This window comes from Pogona vitticeps, chromosome ZW-PAR (assembly GCF_051106095.1).
Source record: "Pogona vitticeps strain Pit_001003342236 chromosome ZW-PAR, PviZW2.1, whole genome shotgun sequence".
Lineage (NCBI taxonomy): Eukaryota > Metazoa > Chordata > Lepidosauria > Squamata > Agamidae > Pogona > Pogona vitticeps.
The window spans coordinates 7,003,498-7,028,234 of NC_135800.1; the positions used below are offsets into that span (position 1 = coordinate 7,003,498).

General features: G+C 48.2%; 2 protein-coding genes and 1 long non-coding RNA gene across 9 annotated transcripts in view; 1 reads left to right on the forward strand and 2 right to left on the reverse strand.

Moving 5' to 3' along the window:
- DENND1A (DENN domain containing 1A) overlaps positions 1–4,545 on the reverse strand; it is a 215,392-nt gene extending 210,847 nt beyond the window's left edge. For 2 of the 7 annotated variants that reach the window (XR_012082234.2, XM_020793330.3), the window contains exon 1: positions 4,364–4,545. Coding sequence is in view for 5 of the 7 variants with exons in the window: in XM_020793330.3 (XP_020648989.3) it covers positions 4,364–4,380 (17 nt within the window). In the remaining 2 variants the exon portion in view is untranslated. Of the gene's footprint in view, positions 1–4,162; positions 4,316–4,363 lie in introns of those variants that run through there. The other 5 variants (XM_020793327.3, XM_020793325.3, XM_020793329.3 and 2 more) reach the window with 3 other exon arrangements.
- Positions 4,546–15,407: 10,862 nt separating this feature from the next.
- Positions 15,408–24,737, forward strand: part of LHX2 (LIM homeobox 2) — a 35,046-nt gene continuing 25,716 nt past the window's right edge. Inside the window, exon 1 of the mRNA XM_072984652.2 lies at positions 15,408–15,616. The gene's annotated coding sequence lies outside the window, so the exon portion shown is untranslated. The remainder of the gene's footprint in view (positions 15,617–24,737) is intronic.
- LOC140702895 (uncharacterized) lies at positions 19,341–23,486 on the reverse strand. The gene is made up of 2 exons (XR_012082191.2): positions 22,409–23,486; positions 19,341–21,306 (listed from the first exon to the last, which is right to left on the reverse strand). It is a non-coding gene; the product is annotated as an uncharacterized LOC140702895 (long non-coding RNA).

The window sequence follows — 24,737 nt, forward strand, 5'->3', positions numbered from 1 at the left end:
CCATATATTTTTACCAGCTTTTTTTGGTGATGACCCTCACCAGCCTTTAGATTTCAACTACGTTAAGTCCCCTGCAAGCCACTTCCATTTTTTTCTCTCTGAGTGCACAGGACTGTTCTAGAATCAACCTCTTAATGCAAGGAACAGCTGATTCACATTACAAGCCCTCTCAAGTAGCACCTGTTAATAAAGACTCTATTTACAAGCTTGGTCAGCTTTCATTGTTTCCTTTTAAAGACACTGCTGACCATTTCCAAGGCTTTCCTGCACAGAAACTGAGCTTAAATAATTCAACCCCAGCAAATCTTTCCTACCTTGCATCCAAGTGCAGTAATTCAGCTTTTATATAAGCCCCAAAATTTATACCAAAAACATAAGATACACTAGAGGAGAGTACATATGGTGCATTAGTTAGAGCTCTGGAGTAGGGCTCAGGAGACCTGGGTTCAAATCCTCTCTCATGGCCAACTTTGGACCAGTACTTCTCTTCCCACCCCCCTGCCCAGTCTTCCTGAACAACTTCACATGACTGTGATTGTGAGAATGATGCAGGGAAAACTGAGCAAAGCCATCTAGGATCCCTTTAACTCACCAGAAGAAAAGCAGAATATAAATATAATAACAGTAATATAACAATTTCCAGAAAAGCCAAAGGTTTGCCAGAATTTAACTAAACAGATTAAACGCCTGGGCCCACATGCCATTTAAAGGAATGTCTGGGACAATCAGAATCCTTTAGGGACCCTGCTTTTGCCTCCCTATGGGCTGTTCAAAGAACACACGGTTTCTCATGTCCCCTCATTCATTCAGAGCCGATGTTTTATTTTATTTTTTTCATGTATAACAATCTACATTGATTCAAATACAATCGTGCCATCTTCTTCTGATTGCTGCACAAGGGTGGAGGGAGGGGTTTCACTTAACTGGGGCTTATTTTGGGGGTAGGGCTTATATGATGACATCCTAAAAAAAATCACACTAGGGCTTATTTTCAGGTGAGGTCTTTTCGGGGAAACACAGTACAACCCATATCACCTCAGCCAAGATGCCTGGAGACAGCAGAAGATTCCAAGGTAGTGAAGCTGAGAGTTAAGAATTCTTTTTAATGTTTTTTGGGGGGGCTAAGAAGACACTTTGAATGACACAAAAATTCAAAGGTCTATGAACTTTGTTGCTTCCAGGTTCCTATTTTCTCATCCCCGCAACAAAAAGTTTCAAATTAAGGCATAATCTTAAATCCAGCAGTCTTGAAACTAACTGAAAATCAATATGCCTTACTTCTAAACATGTTTTAGCTGAGACATGACTGATTTATGTTTATTTTCAGTGCTGCATACCCTACTTACAGGCTTCCCGTCTCCTAGCAATTTTACATCCTGAAAAGGGGGGGGGGGGAAAGAGTCTCCCATACCAGTATCAACATGTTTCCAAACTACATTTGCTTTTATATGTGAAAAACCTGCTCGCTCTGTTGCTAACCAACTTTCTGGTCTCCCACAATTCTTTAACCTTTTCCTGCTCTAACACAGCTTCACAACAGACGAGTACATATCTTATTGGCCCCAAAGTGCATTTTCTGTCCACATTTTCACCTTTCCAAAAAAAAAGAAAGAAAAAGCTGCTCAAAGCAAGTTGTAAAATATAAAAATACACATACAATCTATCGCTAAAACATATTGGCCATACTAAAGGCAGGGCAGGCGGCGTGGTGGTGAGGTAAATCCAATCCAGCTCACAAGAGGACAGACGGATATGAAATATGAATGCGGATCCACCAAGCTATACATGAAACAGATGAGCATAAAGCCAAGTCGAACAAATGCATGTAAACCATCACCAGAAGATTTTTTTAAATAGTGTCTTAACCTCTATTGCAAAAGCAAGGGGCCCTTCATTTCCAGCGGTATTTGAGGACTCATATCCTTCCCATTGTGATTCAGCATACAGGACTTAATCAGAAGAAAAGGATCCTGAAACTCAACAAACTCAGACATGGGGGGGGACTGTGCATTTACAGCAGAGCCATAGGCTAATTAGTAAATTATAGACAAAAGCCCCCACTTTCAAACCCATGTCCTCTGCAAGGAAGTTTGGGAAATGCCCATGGTGGCCTGGCTGAAATTCCTGTCATAAGCAGAGAGGGATGACTCTGTCTCATGGCACTATGTCGGCTGGGCAATGTCTGGAGTGCCACTTTGCCATCACATAAGGGGGTGGCCACAGCTGAACCCCACTCTTCCAAAGGAGGACACAAGGTGAGTGAACCCCAAGTAAGACACACAGCCCAGTTCAATGCTGGGTTTTGTTTTGCTCCCCATCCCAACCTATGTACCCATCCTAACCAAGAAAGCTGAAGAAGGAAACACAGGCCACAATGAATGAAGTTGGAGGGAAGGATTCCTCCCGCTGCTTTAGTTCAGAGGGGGGTGGGTCCAGCAGCAGGGTGGGGGAGATCAGGCCAACACCCCCTATGTTCCCTCTTATAAAAAGCCATCATTACCGCCAGCCCATTTTAACCTGACAGCTCTGCAGACCGCTATCTACCCACTTGGTATCTTCCGCCAACTCAAGCCAAGCTGCAAAGCTGAAATTGTAGGCTGTGGCTAGAAATTTTTCTTCTTCCACCCACCTCTACCGCATGCCAGTTTCTCAGGAGCAATTTCTTAAAGCCATCATCAAACTGGAAGACACCCAAGAGCAGGATCCTAAGAAGTCTGAAGGACTATGAATCAGAAATTTCTCTCCCATGAAACTTGGTAGAAATTAAAAATAAAAAAACACACCCAAATAAAAGCTCTGATTACGAAGTAGCAGCAAGGAAACCGGGCAAGCCCCTTTAAAGCCTTTTCCTTCAGGGAAAGCTAGGCCACTTGAAGTCTAGCAGAAACCATTTCTGAAATATCTGGGAGGCTAACTTCTCTCTTCTTCGAAACCATCAACTTGTGCAAAGGGTTGGAAATGGGCAAGAGCTTTACCTGAAACAACGTTTTTTTTGACCAAGGAACCAAAATCTCCTTTTTCTGCAAGGCTTGCTTGGCATGGATGGAAGAGACAACAACTATAATAATAAATGTAACTGATACTTGGGTACCAGTTAAATAATTTAAAAGATACATGTTGTATCTGTAATATAATACCACTCAAATACATTGTTTAGCAATTCTGAATAAGAAGGATAAATGTGACACAGACCCCAGAAATATTTTGTCCATATACATCTCAAACAAACTCTGTGTGTTTTATTAAAACTTGGGGAGAAGCAGTATACATAATAACTTAAGAAATTTTCTTTTTTTCAAAAACAAATTGAATAGAAACTGTAAGTATGCCTCTTGTCATGTCAAGCTACTTTTCCCCACCTCCACTTTCACACATGCTCACCCGTCTTCTCCTTACCCACCTCCAGGTATATTCGTGGCTCACAAACAATCTTATTTTGCAACTTCTGCAGCAGGAAAGACATCAAGTTGAGGGCCAAAGGCAGGCGCTCCAAAAGGGGTAAGGGGGGGGAAAAAGCCTTTATCTTTGTATCTATGCCTCCACAACCCCATACACAGAGAAAATTAAAGATAGCCCTCTCTCATTCATCACAAATATACGCACATAAAGCCTACTTCTCCTTCAGCATGCATTTGCCCAACATGGTAAAAAAAAAAACCTTCTCTGTGTATAAACATATACATAACAAGAGAACTTTTTTATACATAACTGAACACTCTTGCTCTCCGCTCTCTCTTTGGACACACACACACATGAATACTCTAAGTTTGGAAATACATTTACAGTATATGTTTGCATGGTGAGGAAGGCTCTACTGGTCCGCTTTAACATATCACAATCAAAACGTGAAATTTACTTTCATTAATAATAAATCAAGGAAAAACATATATGCGAGTGTGTGTGTAAGTTTCTCCTATATAGTATAAATAAAATAAGTAACAAATATATAACATATATATATATACACACACATATACACAAACACAAGAGAGATAACCTTATTTTTAATCTATTTAAGGGGCTTCTCTCATACACCTTAGGTTCTTCCAGTCACCCCTCATGAAATGCAAGTTCCTTATGAGGAATGGCGTCTATGAGAGAAACACCCCCCCCCCAAAAAAAATAAATAAATAAGTATCTGAGCTTTTCCGCTCCCTACAACCTGGCTCGCTCTCAGGCACAGACACGTCTCAGGAGACCTGCGGGATTCCCGCGTGCAAACTCGCATCTGCCCCTCGTTGTTCGTGTGAACGCGCCCCTCCCCTTGGAGACACGCTCCTGGGGGGGAGGGGCTGCTCTTCCCCACACACACACATATTCTCCTCCCCACTTTTTCTCCTTTCCCCCCCCCCCCTTCACTCACTTAATGCGGGACCCCATGGTCTCTGAGGGGGCTGCATGAGCCCCGGGCGGGCAAGAGGCGGCGGCGGCGGCGGCGACAGAACTGGCGGGAGGGAAACTTCCGGTCACTCCATCCCGTCAAGGCACCAGCCCGACTCCGCCAAAGCGGACTGACCGACGGACGGGCGGACAAGGAGGGCGGCGGGCCGGAAGTCGGCGCGCGAGGGAGGCCGGGAAATGTAGTCCGGCCTCTCGCCTCCTCTCCTGGGCAGACCGGAAGCCGCTCTTTCCGGCGTCTTCGCCGCCGCTGCCGCCGAGGACCTTCGGCGAGGCTGCCGTTGCCGTGGCAACGGGGCGCGCACGGACGGCCTAGTAAACAAGGACTCTTTGGCTTGCAGTCGTTCTGCGTATTGACGAGTCCAGAGTTCCCTTGAGCATACGATGATTTTAAAAAAAAATACACTCAGTTACAATCTCTGGCTGTCTTTTTTGTGGTCCTTCCATTCTGAGCAAACTCGCTTAGCTTTGGCTGTGCAAACCCTATGCCTTAAACGTGTAATTTCTTATTAGCTAAACCGAAAACCTAGTATTTTAATGTTTTTAAGAAACAAAAGCCAAAGCAAAACCCAACAACCCTCCCTTAGAACGTTTGTCTCCACAGCCCATTCTTGAACATAAAAATGAAAAACATTGCAGCACTTCTAAGACTTAATAACTTTATTTAAGAGTGAGCATAAATGCATACTTTATTCAAAATAAACAAGTTACCAGAGAAGTCACCTGGCTTTCAAGGAGACTAAGAACTACGCAATCTCCCCCCATTTTTTCAAAACACGACATTATTTCAATAGATTTGAAACTTTAATAGTGTGCCTAAACCATTCACAAAATATCAATTAACACATGTAACAATTTAAAAAACAACAGAAACTGTTAAACGTAACGATTATGACAATAGATTGCAATCTTGAATGGAATACAAATGAACTATCATATCCCGTAATAGATTATACACCCAGTACAGGGGGAAAATGTTCAAGATTTCAGACTGCTTTTTCCTGAGTGTCACTGGGGAAAACAGAGCATAAAGATAAATGTAATACTATTTAAAAAAGGACTCAGCAGATATTTCAGCAGTAGGCTGAGCTTGGTTTTTCTTGAATAGCATATATCCATATCAGCAAAGTGAACATTGAGCTCAGCTGTCAATCTTTCTTTTTTTTCTAAACCTCCAGACAGACAGCTTGCTATTTTTAGATATTAAAAGCGCCACATGCATGTTGTTCACTGATGCATTTCTTGCCTTAAGAAATGGAAATGTTATTTTAAAAGATAAATGAAGAATCCAGGAAAAAAAACCCAGCACGACTGGCAGATTCCTGACATTGGCTATCGAAAGGGTAATACTGCTAGTATAAAGAGGATTTTATGCCTATTCCAAAACCCCTGGAGCTCAAACAGCTTTGCGTTAAGATTGTAGTTAAAGATCCCAAGAAAACCCACTTCTTTTGACATAAAGTAACTCATCCTTGGCAGCTGAAAGTACAGTAAAAATAAAGACAATAATTAACTGCCCCACATCAACTGGCAGAGGTGGGCACCTACAGTTGAGTGAACTACAACAGTGTGGTAAGGGCTATAAGAGGATATTGGCCATGGTCTGCTCAGCTGAGACAGGGCAAAGAATGGTTTTAACCACACTACTGCCCTTTCCCTGGAGGACGCCCTTGCTTAATAGCATCTAGGAGTAAGGGAACGGATTAGCTGGAGGATCTGTCTCTTAAGGACTTGAGCCATTGACTACCAAACAAAAGCAGGCCCTCCGGTTCTTTCCAAGTGGAAAAGCATAATGCAGGGATTAAGGTTGGGCTGAAGCCTTGGGATACTATCCAAAGACGAGGGCCCTCAGCTGCCAAAAAAGCGCCCCTTCTTCCCTGGCTAAGTCTCGACTGGAGTGTCTCCAGAGAGGATTTCTGTCTGACTGCCAGAGGTTCCACCATCAGCAGAGGAAAAAATAAGGTGAGCCGCGGAAGAGACGCAGATCGTCAGTCAGAAAGGCAAAATGGTATTGCAAAATCATTTCTAAAGTGCTTTCTTCAGTAGAGTAAGGGGCAAGAAGATTTTGAGATCTTGGAACTGATGATTTTTTGGAGTCCGCTGGCTGGGGAATTCTTGGAGTTGTAGTCCAAACAAATCACATTTATCAATTCTGGGAACACCTTGCACAATTAATCATGAAACTGGGCAATAATCAACTTGGAAAATCCATCTGAGTATAGCGCAGGAGAAAAAAAAGAATTCCAGACTTATTTACAGAACCTTCAAAGGCTGTTTTTTGTTCAAGGGTATTTGCATGCAGTTATGTCTGTAATTTGGAGAAGCAGCAAACATTGACCTCAAAAAGACAGAGAGGAAGGAAGCCTAAGAGCACAAATCTACATATAGATTATAGAAAGGTGGAGATCTAAGATAGCCAACTGCTTGTTGTTGTCTTCTCCAGTGCAGATTGCTTGCCACATGCATAGTGATCTTTATTACAACAATCTATAGCAATAAAAAAGGGACGTGGTGGTGCTGCAGATTAAACTGCAGAAGCCTCTGTGCTGCAAGGTCAGAAGACCAGCCATCGTAAGATTGAATCCACGCAACGGAGTGAGCTCCCGTCCCTTGTCCCAGCTATTGCCAACCTAGCAGTTTGAAAGCATGTTAATGTGAGTAGATAAATAGGTACCACCACGGTGGGAAGGTAACGGCATTCCGTGTCTAGTCGTGCTGGCCACGTGACTATGGAAACTGTCTACAGACAAAACGCTGGCTCTATGGCTTGGAGACAGGGATGAACACTGTGCCCTAGAGTCGGACACGACTGGACTAAATGTCAAGGGGAACCTTTACCTTTCCCTACAGCAGTAAAGGACTCACTGGAAGGGCAGCTCCTGAAGCTGAGGGTCCAATCCTTTGGCCATCTCATGAGAAGAGAAGACTCCCTGGAAAAGACCCTGATGTTGGGAAAGTGTGAAGGCAAGAGGAGAAGGGGACGACAGAGGACAAGATGGCTGGACAGTGTCATCGAAGCGACCAACAAGACTTTGACCCAACTCCGGGAGGCAGTGGAAGATAGGAGGGCCTGGCGTGCTCTGGTCCATGGGGTCACGAAGAGTCAGACATGACTTAATGACTAAACAACAACAAAAACCAATGGCAGTAAAAAATGTAATACATTGTGATTTTGCTGCCGTGTCATGACATCCAAAATCAGCACCCTAATGGCAGAGCCGGCCTTGTCTTCATTCCCATTTTTCCATGCAAAACCATGGTTTCCCACTGCCAGTGCTGAATGTGGCACTCTTGTAAATAGACAGCGACTCTGTTCATGTGCATTCAGAGTGTTTCCCGACCATCACCTTTACCGCCTGGCAATAGGACAGCATTATGCATGCTTTCCCCCCCTTCCCACCACTAACAAGCCTCCCGTGTAAGTGATATAATGTATTTCCCTTGAAGCATCCAAAGCACCATACACTGTGTGACCTTTTTGTGCCCTGTTCACAAAGGAATAAGAAATAACCATTCTTATACCTCAGGCCTATGATTATACCGATAGCTATAACTCAAGCCCATAAAAGCAGCCCTTAACCAAGTTAGAGACTCATCTCCCCCTCCCGAAAGGAAAAGAGCACATGACGGTTGACCTGGAATGAACCCTCCACTTTATGGTGGAAGAAGATTTAAATATGGGAGAACATATCCAAGGGTTACTGCCTCTCAATAGACCACTTCTGCCTGTCTGCAAAGCCCTTCATGATTAACAACAACTCTTGATTTATCAGCACATAGAGACTAAGAGAATAGCCTCTCCTTGGCCATCTTTCCTACACTCTAAATGTTTACTAAGTTCCCAGTGATGGAACACATGCCTGTTCTCTCTCCTCCCTCCGTTTGCTATATTTCTTTTCTTTTCGTAGTTTGCATCATCATTTCCTTAAAAATATGATGGCAATGCTCAGCTTCTCTAAACCAGCATGGGGAGAAAGGGTTCCAATAAATCACTCTGGAGCAGACCTCCTAAGTTTTGCCATCAAGAAAGCAGCTTTTAAGGCAGACGGAAACACGCACAAATATCAACTGTTCATGAATGAAGCCTGCCGTAAATTCGTCTCCCTTTCTTTCAAGACACACAGGTTTAACTTGCAAGAAGATTACAAAGATTTAAGCCCACATACCTGGCTTGGTGTTTATTTAGAAAAAGGCCTGTCTTTTCCAAACTTCTGAATAGCTGAAGCTAAAACGCTAGAATTATTCCTCAGTATAAAAATCTCAACACTTCGAATTTTAATACATTCTTTAAGATTGATACCGCTGAATGGAGAAAATGTACGGCGTGAGAAACTTTCGTGCCTGGCCCCTTTGTTTCTGCCCAACCAGCACCCATCTTCCCTGGCTCAGCGCACAGAAACTGTGGACATCCTATTTGCTTAGAATTGCAGGAATGCTATGGGATCTGTCCCGCTCTTTCCCACAAAGGGAACAAAATTATGCTGCCATTCTGAATTGATCTCAAAAGGGCAGCCCTGAGTGAGAATCCACTGATCAGCTAAGAATCAGCACCTAGGCTGGTCCATCTTTCTTTGGGGGCTGGCTCTATAGCCGATGCCTTCTTCCCAGTCCCCCTATCTCCATCACAGGACTGCAGAACTGTTTCTGCGCCTCCCATTTTTTTAAATGAACTTTCCTAATAGGCGGCCCTGGAGCCCAGAACATGCATCGGGGATGGGGTGCTGGTGTTTTCCTTCCGACCTGCCTTTACCGATCACAGTGTGCCATTCCTTAGCAACATCACATATGCCCCACCATCGCCACAACAGGCTGCCTAATGAGAACGTTTCCTCCCTGAGCACAATTAAGCGAGGCCTCTGCACAGCAATGCTCCAGCATCCCAGCGTTTCCCAACCGATGGCATTTCCTCCTTTTGATGTCACCCGAGTTTAAAACCCAGCTACCTCGTTTCTTCCTTTCTCCAAGAGATTTGTTTTGTTTTGTGCATCAGAAACGTCTCCTTGCAGCCAAATGATGACACCGGGCAGAAATGTTCCATCACAATAAATAGTTATCTCGGTCTACAAGGAGGCACCCATATTATTTATTTCTGAAGATGTCCGCATAGACCCAAGCGGCGTTCATTGCTTAGGAAAGCTCTTTGCTGCATTTTGTTAGGCATAAACAAAAATAGCTGTGTTGGTTGCGGCAAGAGGATCAAATCAAAGGAAAATAGAGCAGGCGGTTCCTTTGCTACGATGAACTGAAGTTCCATAAAGGCTTGCAAGCTTCTGAGTTCTCCAGGACTCTTCATCAGCAGATTAGAAGGTGTTTAAAAAAAAATAAAATAAAACAGGATCAGGGAGGAGAAAACAGAGAAGCAGAAAAAGATGACTACCAGATGTCAGTGCGAGCCATAGTAGCCCCTGGGCAAATATCTACATTTCCCTGTTTGTCCCCAGCATGGTACCTGGGGAATTTTGAGAGCTGTAGTCAACAAACTAGTGTGGCATAGCGGATAGGGTGACACCCAAGGACTCCGAAGACCAGGATTCGAACCCCCACCTGGCTGTGGAAACTCTCTGGAGGGGTGAAACTATTCCTTAAATATCTCACTTATCTTGAAAGCCCTGTTAGCATTGCTGTAAATCTGTTTTGACTTGATGGCACATCACTAATTAAAGTAAAAACAAAAATCACACTGCTGCTCTGTACATCCTTAAAGTTAGGTACATTCTTAAAAACACAACATGGCATTTCCAGACATCCCCGCTCATCGGGCCCCATATAAGACGTATTTCATATAAAAGGTAGTGTTGTACTGGGATGTGGGAGACTTGGGTTCCGATTCCTGCTCAGCTATGAAACACACTGCGGACCTGCCACCCTTTCTCGGTCTGGTCTACTTCACAAGGTTGTTGTGAGAACAGAGTGGGGAGGCAGGGTGAGCCATGCGCACTGCCTTGACCTCTTTTTGGAGGAAAGAAAGGATATGGATTAACATATATTATCCCATTTCCAATAAGGCTATTGATTGACCTGCTTGGGAATTGCAAATACACAATTTATTGACACCTAAAAATGCTTGTTTTTAAATATTGTTAGGGAGAACAGAACCCTTCCCCCGTGCCCTATATTTTTAATCCAGCTTTCAGAAAATGCTTGGAAGTAGTGAAAACTGACCACAGTATAATTATGTTCAGAATCCCCACAGGAGGCAGAAACATGGGGATGGGGAGTGAGGGAATCGGAAATTGGAGGAAGCTACTTAAATATATATAATAATAATAAAAGGCCCTAACGTTGAAATTGAGGAAGTTAAAAACCTCCAGCTCAACATGAAGGCTCAATATGACCAGATTCAGAGAAGGCAGCTCCTCCAAGGAACCTTAAATAAAAGGAAGTATATCTCCTCCAGCAAATGGCCTAGTGAGAAGGTGGCGGCGGGGGGGGGATCCTATTGAATATAAAGGGGTGGGGGTTAATAGAAGCAACTGGAACAAGATAACAGATAACGGGATCCAAAAGGTAATTTTCCATAGCATGAGAGATTAATGTTTCTTTTGCTATTTATTGATTGCATTTACACTCTGTGTTGCCCCTTCAGGAAGCACGGTGTGGCCCTCCTCTCTGTTTTGCTTTTCCGGAATAACCTTATGAGGAAGGCTGAGCTAATAAAGAGCAACTGGTCACCCAGCGAATTTAATTGCTGGGAAGGGATTTTTTATCTCCCAATAAGTAATGCACCACTTTCATTTAAAGAGAGTAACAAGAAATAATAAGCACTCTGCCTGCTTTAGAATTCAAGTCACCTTGACATCAGATCTCAATGTTTCTTCGGACTGCAACTTCTAGAGGCTGTAGCATCTCCGTGCGGTCCGAGAAAGTGACACGAACGTGTTACATTTCTATGCTCAGTTTAGGAGGCAATGCAGGCCCTTGATGGTGGATGAGACAGGAAGAGTTCTTGCTTCTGGCCGCTGTGGCTGTGGGATTCCTGGGGTCATCTTCCCCCAAAGTAACTTTTCCGAACTCTAGTTATAGAGTGGTTATAAAAACAGAGACGACAACTAGAATTCATTGCTAGCCATAGGAATCATGAGATTTCCTCAACACTGTTTGTCTGGAAAGGATGGACCTGCCACTACAGTGCAGAAAAGGGGGAAATTTAAGCAAAGCCTAGATTCGACTTAACCAGGGGAGAAGAGAAGGACATCATCCCTCACCTCTTGAGCCTGCCAGGGGGTCCCTGTGGCTCCTGCTGGCTTCTGCTGCTCCTGCCCCCACCTGGCTTGTGGGGAAAGGGAGATGACACCTTCTAGCCAAACATGGTCACCTTCCAGGTTGGCCAGTTTATCTCTCTCCTCCCCACCCCACCCCATCTCCTTTCCCTCCCTCCTTGCAAATATCTTCCCCAGCAAAGGATGGGGTTTGTGTTTTTTTTTAGAGAAACAGTTCTCCCTCTGTGGCCTGCCTAGGATCCCACCAAAACAACCCACCCATCTGGCTCCAGAAGGAGGTTTTCCCATTGCCCTGTAAAAATCCAGAGACACAAGAGAAGAGTTGAATGGAGTTTGAAGCAGGACCTAGCAAGCTTGCTGAGCTTCACAGAGTTCTTCCTCAGGCAGATGGGAATGTCAGGGGAACAAAGGCCTCTGACAAGGGGTGGAAAATATTTTGCCTCACAGCTGGCCAGCGGGGGCCCTGACAAACATGACGGGCAGCCAAGGTGAAGGGAACTGACATATTGATTATTTTATTTACGCGTTTGTTACCACTGCACCGTACATCTCCTCCAGTGAGGTCAAGGCAGTAGACATGGCTTTCCTCTTCCACGCTTGGTTCATCTTCACGACGACCCTTCAAGGTAGGACGAGATGTGAGGATTCTTTGGGGCCGTAACACCATCCTACTTTACAAGGCGCTCCTAAGGAGAAGAAAGATCTCCAAAAGGGCTAGGAAAGTCTTTGTAAAGCTGAAGCTTTGGATAGATGTTTAAGCTTAAAATTATTAATGACAATCTTAGAAATGCAGAGCTAGAAGGGATCTTGTGGATCATTGACTCCCACCCCTGTTAAGGAGGCCCAGCGGGAGGGGGGGAGGATTCAAACTCCCAACCACTGTCTCCACAGCCAATGAGTTATCCTGCAGTTTGTGTCACAGAGGGAGCTTTTGGGATGACATGGGCTCACATCTGTGGACCTGCCAGCAAGAGATAATGCTCCCTGCATCTGATGAGACCACCCCCAACCCAATGCCCACCTATTCAATAAAAACAGTCTCGTCCTCTACGAAGTTGCACCAAGACTCTGCATTGCGAAATGCGATAAATTATAAGGCATGAGAACCAGTTTCAGGAGATCTGCCCTCTGCCTCTCTTCACCACTTCCAGTTTCAGCACCAGGAGGCTGAATATGAACTACAGCTGTACAGCTGAAACGTCCTCCATAAGTCACCCTCTGCCTTAGCTGGAAATGTATGGATAATGTTGCTGGCAGTCATATGCAGTTCCCTCCTGGTGCCCCTTTTTCCTGGCAGTGCGTGCATGTATGGGGGTGGGTGGGAGATTCTGTCACAGAGGTCTGCGTGGTGTAGACCTCCGGGACCCCAGTGAACGTGGCTTTATTTAATGAGCGCATCTATGCTGACAGATTCATTATTTGTGTTCGGTTGCTTCAAGTCAAAACTGATTAGTTACACTTACTGCTGCAAAGATTTAATGATTTTATTGTTTATCTTCAATTTATTTTGATTAACATCTCCGTTTGTTTCATCGCCAGCGCAATTAGGTGTAGTATAACGGCGACGACTTTAATTTTGTTGAAATTAAGATGAATAAGTGACGGATTATGGCACTTTGTTTAACAAATAAATCACAGTTAAGAGGATTGTATTAGTAATAAATGAAAGAGGGAAAGAGTCTAATTTAAGTGCGTGGATCCGTTCACTTCAAGCGTGCCAAAAAAGGGGGCAAGAACAGGGAGGCGGAGGGAGGAGTTTAGTTTTTTAAAGGGAAGCGATTTGCAGAGGGTGTTTTTTTGGCAGCGAGATTAAAGAAGGAAAGGCCTTTAAAAATAATAAAGCGGTACACAATGGGTACAAAAAAATGAGGTATAAAAGAGGAACAAACAATAAGGGATAGAAATTCTGGTAGTCATATTCATCCAAAAGGACAATAATAAAATGGCGAGGAAATAGAGTAATGTCAGAAGGGATGAGCAAACTTAGGCCAATTTGCAGACAATAAATAAAGACTCCTGGGGGAATCTCCCAGGCTCCTCACTGGTGTGTGTGTGTGTGTGTTTGTCTGTGTGTGTGTGTCTGTGTGTGTCTGTGTGTCTGTGTGTGTCTGTGTGTGTCTGTGTGTGTGTGTGTGTGTGTGTGTGTGTGTGTGTGTGTGTGAGAGAGAGAGAGAGAGAGAGAGAGAGAGAGAGAGAGAGAGAGAGAGAACAGAGAGTACAACACCAGTACAAAGACTGATCTGAACATGTGGCACCTCCAGGAAGGAAAGGAAGATAATCTTGATGGCCAAGGTCAAAACCATCAGGCCAGCCCCCCAGAGCTAAGATGTAGCAAAGCAAGGCCACTGTCAGGACCCTTGGGGACCAAAGCAGCCTCTATTGCTGCCAGGCTCTGCTGGGGGAGAAGTCCCTCAGGTTCAAGTTGGGGTTTCCAAGGTCCACAAGTTGACCAAAGGCCTACGGAAGGTGCAGCCACTGTGTTTCTCTCGATGCTTTCGGCCCAGCAGACCTTGCCTAGACAATCCATGGGGAGGGGATTTGTAGCCCCTAAAACATGCGGTTGCCCTGGTATTCCCTGAACTAGGATCTACGTCCAAATGTAAGTCCCAATGCAAGTTCACTCAAGGGTTCAATGAGATTTCAGTGGGGTGCCCCATGGATTCAACAAATCTGCTTAAGATGAAGACTAACAATAAAATTGGTTCTACCTTATGGGCTGTGTGGGTGTGAATACTGTGTGCTTTGTACAGCGTCTCTACCTTTGTTACCTTTGATGATGTTAGAGACCCTTCTAGTTACCTTCTTTCTTTCTTTCTTTCTTTCTTTCTTTCTTTCTTTCTTTCTTTCTTTCTTTCTTTCTTTCTTTCTTTCTTTCTTTCTTTCTTTCTTTCTTTCTTTCTTTCAATATTTGGGGGGCAGGTGAATGCCTTCCTTATGGTTAGAACGTTTAACACAACCAGCCCTGTGAAAAGTCTGTTACTAGCGTTAAAAATGCTGCCCATCTTCCCTAGATGTCTGTGCAGCCCACAGGATTCTAAACTTCTTGGTCTGTCTTAAAGGCTGTCCATTGTTTTCTGTTATGATCTTTGCATTGTTTAGTCGCGTTTTGTGGCCTCCCGCCGTCCTGAGATTCTTGGAATGTCGGTTGGGAGAGAAATGCGTACGTGCCTTTGACAACCCCCCCCTCCTCCCATTTTCTGTGTCCCGTTTCCCTTCGATGGCACACCCACCACACAGACCCGCACCACGACCATGAGCCACCGGTGAAATATAGCGCAGGCTGGATCATCGAGGAGCGGGGTCATAGTCCAGGAAAAACGCCGGCTGAAATAAAGCTAGCCGTCTTCAGGATGCTACAAAGATCTTGCGTATCTTCTTCTTCTTTGCTATGGATGAGAGGCGGAGGGAGATGAACTTGGGGGGGGGGGAGGAGGGCAGGAGAAGCTGCTGACCCGCCTCGCTCAAGGTCTAGAGAGAGCCCTGGCTGGGCTAGGCTGGGCTGGGCTGCGCACCCACCTGAGGTCCAGGCTCCGGCAGCGTCGATCGCGCTCCTGGCTCAGCGGCAGCCGGCCCGGGGGTGCCTTCCCGCGCAGCCTCCGCGGCGGCGGCGGGCCGGGCTGGCCCTGGCGGATCCAGGTGGCCGTGGGAGCGGCAGGTAAGGCGGCGTCCAGGTGCGCGCCGAGAGGCGGCGGCGGGAGAGGCTGGCCAGGCTCTCTCCGCCTCCCTCGCTCTGCACTCCGCATCAGCGCGGGCAAAGGATGATGCTGGGGAAGGGGCGCGTAGGGGGATGCGGAGGACCTGCCGCCTCCGGCTCCGAGGGACGCTTCCTGCCGCTGCCACCGCCCCCGCTCCCACCTGGATGGCTGCTCCGCCGCGCAGGCTGGCCCCGGCCGGCCCGGGAGCCCTTCCGTAGGCGCCGCGCAAGAGGGCGGCCGAGAGAGAGGAGGGGGGCGGCAACCACCCCCGGCGGGCCGCTGGGACTCCCCGCCTCCCCCGCGGTAGGGCCGGCTCCGCGCTTCTTCTTTTCGCCCCCCCCTCCGGCGCTTCTTCCTCGGTTCCCTTCGCCTGCCGGGCTCCTTCCTTGCTTTCCCCCCATTCTCTCTCCTTCCGCCGGTCTCGCCTCCCTGCTCCATCCGCTTTCTCCTCTCTCGTCTTTTTCTCTCCCTTTCACTTCTTCATTTATCTTTCTTTCGTGTTTTCTTTCTCTCGCCTCGTTCTTTTTCTCTTTTTCCGGATTTTTCGTTCTCTTTACTGTCTTTCTCTGTCTCCCCCCCCCCCGCTGTCTCTCCCTTTCTGATTTCCCCCTTACTGCGATTTAATTTTCGCTTCTCCCCCACCCCTACGCTTTTTTCCTTCTGTCTTCTCCTGTTGGGTGGGATGATGGTGATGATGATTCCAGATCTGGGCACGACTGTGGAGAGGGGGGCAGGGGTGGGTTTGATTCTGCCTTGGTTTCCTTTCTTTTGCCTGAAATTCTGGTCCTGGCAACTCCCCAACTCCTAGTCTCTCCTTCATGTACTCTCCATCTCTTTCCCCTTTCCTCTCCCCCCACCCAAAATGGATTTCTGGGATGTAAAGGAGGAGAAGGGCGCTACTCCCCACTTTCTCTTGGGGACAGTTTTATGATGATTCTCAAAGGCTCGGGGTGGGGGCAGGCGAGAGGAGAAGGCAAAGAAACACACACACACACACCCCTTTCTCGGTTGCCACGGTACGGGAGATGCTCCCCTGCCCACAAGATGCCTCGCGGCGGGGTTTGGCTGGCTGCTGTCGGAGGCAGGAATCTGGGGAGACGCGCTCCCCCGGGTCTCCATGAGCAGTTCTGCCCTCGATGTAGGTGGTTGCTCTTACCGAGAAGCAGAAGAGAAAAAAAAGAGAAGGAGGGAGGATGGACGAGAGAAAAAAGAGAGGAGGGAGCTGGTCGTGTGATTCACCCTGGGCTAGATCTTACGCGTCCTGACAACTTTCCGCTCTCTAGTTCCAGATCTGCCCGGGCCGAGGGAGGAAGGAAAAGATCTACCGGGGAGTCCATGAGGAAAGGGCGAGGGGTCATTCCAAAACTCTTAGCTTTTCCTCTGAACGGTAGAAGGGTCCCATCCGGACTTGAGGATGGTCCTCAGCCCAGGATACTTGCACGGGGGCGAAGCAGCAGGATGACAACGTGGAGAGTCCGGTTTAGGAGTCTTTCGGCTTTGCAGATTTCTAGGTTTCTTCCCCACGGTGTGTCTGATCCGTGACAGGCGGTGCCAAGCAATTGGGGGGGGGCAGGGAGGCCCGGGGCGGGGGGGGGGAGAGAGAGAATGATCCGACAGTCAAAAAGCAGCGCCGGGGTTCGGATCCCTAGGAGGGGCTCCCCAAAAATGCAGGAAAGGGGAAAGAGGGAAGGGTTGCCTTTGACCTTGACCGGCCGTGGATCGGGCTTCGCAAATGTTCTTAGGGATGGGCGGTGGGTGAGTGTTTGCGCAGGAGGGGTAGGAAATAACGACCTGCGCTTTAACTGATGAGACAACGGGGAGCGCGATTACTCAAAGACAAGAGGCGGAAGGGGGAGGGAGCCATAGGGAGAGAAGGAAAATAGCAGAGCGTGGGAACATCATTTTTTTGGACTTCCAGGACCGGGAGATTCTGGGCGTTGTAGTAAAATTCCGCGTTCTGAAAAACGGATCCGTAGTAATAAGAAACGAGGGTGATGGAGTTTTGTCTCTTCGGTCCTTTTAAGTACTTGTCAGTCCAGATGTTTGTCAGCCCGGTGGCCGCGAGAAGGACGAAGATTCTGGTGTCATCCTAAAAAAGCGTTTTTTTTCCTGAGGATGCGTGCCCTGCGTTTGAGCGGAAGAGGTGGGGCTGCAGGGCCGAATCATAAAAATATATTTACGCTTTAAGGTGCCACGAGATTTCCGGATAGAGGCACAGATCTTTGGGGGTTTTGTTTGTTTGTTTGTTTGGAGTAACGTGGGAATCTTGCCAACCCGGGATCCCCAAATAAGGCTTCGGGGAACAGTTCGGGCTCGTACCAGCTTTTGAGGGTGGGTGGCGGGGCGTGGAGCAGGAGTCCCACCCGCCCCGAATCTCAGGCTGCCAGGGACGAGGCACGTGGGCCACTGTGCACGTGTGAATATGACGAGACTCGTGGAAAGGGGGCGGGGCGGGCGGCAGCTCCGCCTCCTCGCCTGGAGCGTGGCCGGGAAAATGTCCCCTTTTAACCCCGGTCCAAGAAAATCGGGCGTGTCCCCCCCCCCCCCCCCCGTTGAGTCCCCGGTCCAAGAAAAATCGGGCGTGTCCCCCCCCCCCCCCCCCCCCCCCGTTGAGTGATGAGAAGCCAAGTTTATCGAAAGATTTGCGGACTCGATCTTGTTATTTCTGAGGGATCCGTGACCAGTGTTTGTTGCGTAGGCGAAGCAGAAAGTTGTGGACCTGCTGCGAATCTTGAGTGCTCGCTTTTTTTTTAATGTTTGGAGGGGGGAGGATCGGTTTCAAGAGGGAAAAAAATCATTCTGAAACAGGGAAAAAAGAGGATTTTTTGAAAAAGTTTGTCTGTGTCTCTGTCCCCAACCCCAAAGGGGAAGCTGAGACGGTGCCTTGTTTCTCCCGACGATCTCTCTCTCTCTCTTTACTGGAGATGAATTGCCCCCGTGAGTCCTTAATTCAAACTTTAAAAAAAAAACAAAAACGAACGCACAACGAGAAACAGCCTTAGCTGACGGGAGCAGGAAACTGGGGAGAAGATCATGTTTCTTGGTCCATCCGGATTCTTCTCTTCCCTTCCTCCAGAAAAAAATAAAAATTGTAATAGTAAATCCAGAAAGGGAGTCCCATCTGCCACTCACCATAGGGAGGAGGGGGTTTCCTAATGTCTCCTTGCCTCTTATATTTCCTTACCCGCCACCCCCACCCACCGCCTTTCCTCCCCTCTCCTTTTGAATCTCCCTTGTCTGTTCTCAGCAGTGCCGCAGAGGACAGTCCCTGCGGGGAAGGGTTGCAGAATGTTTCTGCGTCGGACTTGTCAAGCTGGCGCAGAGTTCTCTCTAGCGCCGGTGGGTGCAGGCGCGTCTTAACGAGAGAGAGAGAGAGAGAGAGAGAGAGGAGAGAGAGAGAGAGAGAGAGAGAGAGAGAGAGAGAAAGAGAGAGAGAGAGAGAGAGAGAGAGAGAGAGAGAGAGAGAGAGAGAGAGAGAACCAGGGCTCTAATTACAGGAGCTGGGGAAAAGAGGGGATAAATAAATATTCAGCAATCTAGCAAGAGTGATGAAGGGGGGGTAGGGCGGAAACTACGGTCATTAAGGGTGAAGCGAAGTGGTCCCCAGATGGGAGCTCGCGCAGGGTTACCCCCTTGCAATCTGCATCAACCTCTCCCCTTCCCATGTTAGTTGGGAAGAAAGGTGGGTGTTCCAGTGGGCGGCCCCCGCCTCCCTATATAGCAGGACCCTCTAGGGAGGAGGGGGGGGAAAGGAGAGGGAGGGAAAATCGAGACAATGGGAAGCCCGAAGCAGAAAGCTGTGTTGGGCTCTGAAACTCCACCGCCCTGCATTAAAAGGGCGAGTTGGCTTCCCCCCCCCAACAAAAAAAGTGTCTAGCATCGTGGCCTTCAGCAGGCTCTACTAGGACAGCCCTGGCGCCGCCCGAAGGGTCGTCTAGGAAACTCTGGATGCCCCAGGGATGGCTCTCTGGAGGTAGTGTCTTTCTTAAATGTAAATAAATACAAGAGAAATAAAATGGAAGGGTGCTTCGGATTGGATATAATTTATTTAATGTATCTTTTTTATCCCGCCTTTCTCCCCAAAAAGGACCCAAGGCGGCTTTCGGGTGTTTTTGAGGTTCTGGATGAAAGAACGGAGTGTCTGTAGTGGGGGGGGGGGGGGATGAACGAAACGTCCCTTTGCTATGGGAAATTCCCTCCGCCGCCTCCAGGACCAAAAGAGGACGCAGTCATTATTGCAAGTTGAATATCGGTTTTATTGTTGGAACGGGAGGTTTGTAAGTAATCCGTAGGGTGAGGGGAAACGGGAACAAAAGAAGCAAATAAAATAATATAAAATAAACTGAGGGGAAAAAACCAATTAGGAATGTGTGCCTAGTCCTTTTATTAGAAAGAAAGAAAGAAAGAAAGAAAGAAAGAAAGAAAGAAAGAAAGAAAGAAAGAAAGAAGAAAGAAAGAAAGAAAGAAAGAAAGAAAGAAAGAAAGAAAGAAAGAAAGAAAGAAAGAAAGAAAGAAAAATTAAATTGAATTAAAGTAAAATAAAGTAAAGTAAATTAAATATGTTGATAAAATTAAAAGAAACCGTGGGGAGGAGGGAGGTGTCCTGCGGGGTGCAAAGGAAAGCAGACGGACCCCTTTTTCTTTTCCAAACGGTGTCATGAGAAAAATAATGAATGAGATGACAGAAGGGGGAGGGGAGAGGGAGAAGGATCTGGGGGGGCTTTATCCTTAGTGGGGCACGAGCAGGAAACCTTCCTGGAGTGTGTGTCAAAATTTGGGGGGAAAGGGGGTGGAGAGGGAGAAAGAAACAGGGGGCAGGTTAGGCGATCCTAACCCCCTTTCTTCCTGCCCCTGTTATTTTTCCTGGACGAGATCCTGACTCCAGAAGGAAGTCAAGGGGTGGCTTCGACTGCCCTCTTTCTCCGGGCATGGCATCCAAACACGCGTCCACACGACCACCTCTTAGGGAAGCTGGCATCTCAGATTATTTTTTTTTTGGCTCGATCTTAGAGTCTCTTCTTGATGGAAATTTTCCAATGGGGGGGGAGGAGTAAAGGAACAGCAGGATGCGACCCTAGTCTCGCCTTACTCACCAAGTCTGCCTCCACCTCTATCCGTTCGTTCTAGATCTACCAGCTCTCGTGATCCATCCAGATCTATCTGCTTCTCTCTCTCTCTCTCTCTCTCTCTCATCACCACGATCCCTAATCTATCCATCCACCCAATCTTGGGCAGAGGGGGCATATCCCGCGCTCCCCGTCCCCCTCCGCCCTCTGTGCGTTCCGATGCCACAATATTTTTCTCCAGCCCACCAGCTACCCAAAACAGAGCAGGGGCGCCCCCCGAACCTCTCCGATTGGCTTCGGCGCACCTCGTAACCTGTTTATGTCGAGGTGGATGGGTGGAGAGAGAAGAGCCAGGGAGCTCCGGGGGGGGGGGGGCTGCCTGTTAGACAGGAGCTACCGAGACGATGAGGAGGGGGCGAGTGGGGGGGGGAGAAGCGGGGAGAGGAGGGGTGGGAGGGCGGGAAAGGCACTCCCCCTTTTTTTTATAGCCGCTTGACAGAGAGGGGTAGGCGAAGGAAGGCGAAGGCAGGTCCGGAGGGGCGCTGCGCTGGGGCGCAAGGCGGGCAGGGCGCGTCGGCGGAGACCAGGAGCCCAGATCCCCAAGGATCCCCTCGCAGAGGATCCTGCTCTGTTTGGCAGTCTTGCCCAGCGATCCTCTGAAGGCTTTGCTCTCTCTCATCGGTGGGCCTTTATTTAGCTCAGAGCCAAGAAGGCGCTGTTTCGTCGTAAAATCTCGGCAGGTCCCGAATTTTCTGTCCCCGAGGTTACAGTTGCCTTCTGCGACGAGGCCGTACAATATTCTTCCATCTTCTGCTCAGCCACTTGCGCGCGATCCTGAGTGGTTTGTCTGCAATTTGGCTGCAATCAGAGAGGCTGGGATTTCAATTCATGTTTGCTTCAAAAAGTCCCTTCTCTCTTAGGAATGATCTACCAAGATTCACAACAACACACACACACACACACACACACACAGAGAGAGAGAGAGAGAGAGAGAGAGAGAGAGAGAGAGAGAGAGAGAGAGAGAGAGAGAGAGAGAGAGAGAGAGAGGATTAAAAAAAGTAGCCATTCCCTAGAACCTTTTTTTTACCTTCCGGAGAATCCGAACAGGTTAATTTCTCAAAATACAGAATCCCTTGAACCTTATAATAATAATAATAATAATAATAATAACGATAACGATAACGATAACGACGACGACGACGACAATGACAACGATAACGATAACGATAACGATAACGATAACGATAACGATAATAATAATAATAATAATAATAATAATAATAATAATAATAATAATAATAATAATAATAATAATAATAATAATAATAATAATAATAATAATAATAATAATAATAATAATAATAATAATAATAATAATGGATAGTTTTGCCAACAGCGTGACAAACGAGGCCCCTGCACTGTAAAACACGTCACACTCCAAACTTTGCTTCTTTTTCTTCCGGAGGCAATAGGTAGATCCAGACCGTAATCACGGATTAAACACCTTGGCAAACCTACACAGAGACGAACCTCTTCCCCACACCCCCACCACTATCCTTTCCTTTCTTTCCTTCTCTCCTCTCCCTTCCCCACCTTTCTGGCTCCTCCAGATGCATTTTATGCAATATTCATACCCGTTTCCTAAACAGATCTCTCCCTCCCCCCCCCCCGCCGCCCCGCGCGCCCAGGCTTCTAACATTACACGCTCAAACCCCATATTCCACGTGTCTTGTTCTGTTTTAAGTTCAGTACGTTTAACAGGACCCTGGAGAAGATGCCTTTAGACGTCTTTCGAACGGTTCTGTAAATGCTTCCGGCCGAAGGGGAGAAAAAACAACAGCAACCCAAAATCCATGAGGAGGGCCACTCCATCACGCCTCCCTTCTGGGGTCCCGATCCTGGCTGGGCTCCTGTGTTGAGTTTATTGCCCCACCCACCCACCCACCCCTGCATGCGCGCGCTCCCACCCTGGCCCCGCTTGCTTTCCTCTCTCCTCCTTTTCATCTCGGTTCCCGGGACTTCGAATTACCTCGTTCCCGTCGCGACAGAGGAGAGAACCGACCCGATTTCGCGCCGAAGTCGGGTTTATTGGGGAATGGAGGGGGGTCGCCCGTAGCCCCCTTTTCTTTGCCTTCGGCCAGCCACGAACCGCTGCTGCATCCGCCTCCGTTGCTGCTGGAGCCGGCCAAGACAGCAGCTCTCTTCCCGGGGGCGGCCTGGTAGATGGAGGTCTATTACGGCGCGTGGGGTCGTGGGGAGATCCCTCCTTTCCCCCCACCCCATTCCCCACCACCTCCTTCGCCAGACCAGCACCGAAGAGGCTCCGCCAGCACCACTCGTTGTGGCTACACTTCCTCTGGAGCCAGGGGCCAGTACATACTGGTGGGTCAGGAAACATTCCTAAGACATAAAAGGAAGGAGGGGAGATGTGGGGGGGGGGAGCGCTTTTGCTATTTACGGTCTTGCTGATAATTAATGAATGGGACTTTAGAAATATCCCAGGCTTGGCTGCTCCAAAGCACAACCGGAGACGAGCTAATTAAAATGCAAAACTTCAGCCACACCGAAGGATCGTATCCATCCCCACCACCACCACCACCACTCAGCTAGGCATGGAAAAGCAAAAAGGGTAAGAAATGGGAGACGGCCTTTGGTTTCCTTAATAGATAGAGGGTATGGAGAACTCCAGTGGGAAGAAAGATCAACTGCGGGCCCCGCTCAGAGGGCAGCTGGACGGATCCATTTTCCCCCAAAACCCAACTAAACAAGAAATGTGAAGCTTTGACTCACCCTCACCGTAAAACCTCGTTCCCTTCCCCCACCCGCAAAAAAAGAAAAAAGGCCCCTCCCTACTTCATCGTCGTCATCATCAACAGTAACTTCATTAGCAGCATGTTGTGTAGCGCATCCCCCCTCCCTTCCCGGGTATGGACCAGAATTTGGAGAGGGCCTGGTTACCCAAGGCTGACTGGGTTTCTCCCTCTTTCCATCCCGGACCCCCCCCCCCCAAAAACCCCACGCTTCTAGGAAAAGACCTCTTCTCCCCTCCTCGCTGCCTTCAAAGGCCTGAAAGTCTCCTGGGGGGCGGGGGCGACGGGGAAGATCCCAGGTTGCCCCCACTGCCTCTGGAGCGCCCGCATTAATTGCCATTGTCGGGGGGGGGGAGATTTGGTGACCCGTGGCTGATAAGACCCCCTTTTACATCCCTGAAAACTGGAGGGGGCCACCCCCACCGCTCTGCCGAGGCCCATCCAATTCCCATAGCAAGAAGGAAGCGGTCTGAATTCGGAGTGAATTCGGAGTTACAGTTAATCTCTGTGTCCCTCCCTGAGCGCCAGCTTAGACCAGGAGTGTGTATGTTGGAGAGGGGGCGTCTTCCCCTTCTCCTCACCTACCCTAATTCGCTTTGGCATCCCAGACAGACCGAGGGGCCACCTGAAACCCGGCAATTAGCCTGGCTGCGGCCTCGCTCCCTTTGTTTCGCCCCCGTCGGGGGAGCGGGCCCGGCGTTTGGGGGCTGGCAGGCGGCAGATGGCCTGGGCCCGGCCGGGGAGACCCTCACCTGTCGCTTTCCCTCCGAAGCAGGTGGGGGGGGTGGATCTGGGAAGGGACGTGGAGATGTCCCAAAGCCCGGGCGAGGGACTCCTTGGCTGCAGGCTTCGGATTCCGTCTTTCCTCTCCTCCGGAGAAGACGCGGGGGGGGGGGAGAGGGAGAGGGGGGGATCGTCATCGTCGTCATCATCTCCACTATCATCATCCCCTTTATTCCTTATTTTTTATTTTTATTCTAAGAAGATGTCCAATTTGCGGTGGGTGGGGTGGAGGCGCAGGGAGAGATGGGTTACATAGAAGAAAATGGTTTCGCTAGGGTCTCCCTAGCAGACCCGTTTTCTTCTATGTAAACCGTTCTCTCCCTGCGCCTCCCCATTCCAACTGGACATCCTTGGATGTCCACGGATCCCTTAAGCAGATCGTGAGAGCGGGGGCTTGGGAATGGAGGGAGGGCGAGCCGGTGAACTCTCGGCGCTGAGAAGGGTCGGGGGATACCTCGCCCCCTCCCCGCCTAAATTATAGCCCTTGTGTGGCTGTTTTCCAGGCATTAAATCAATCTAATTACATAAAATAGAGACTCCAGCCCCATTCGAGATAATTAGCCGAGGGTTTGGGACCGGGACTTTCTCTGGCTACCGGAGGGAAAACAAGATTTATGAGTACTTCAGCATACGCGTTTGGAGAAAAGGAGGCCTCGCCCCGCGGTCTAGGAGACACGCGCACGTGTGAAGCCTTGCAAGCTATCCAGGACGGCGGCGGGGCGGGGCGGGAGAGAGAATCGATTTGTGGCCGCCCCCAACTCCATA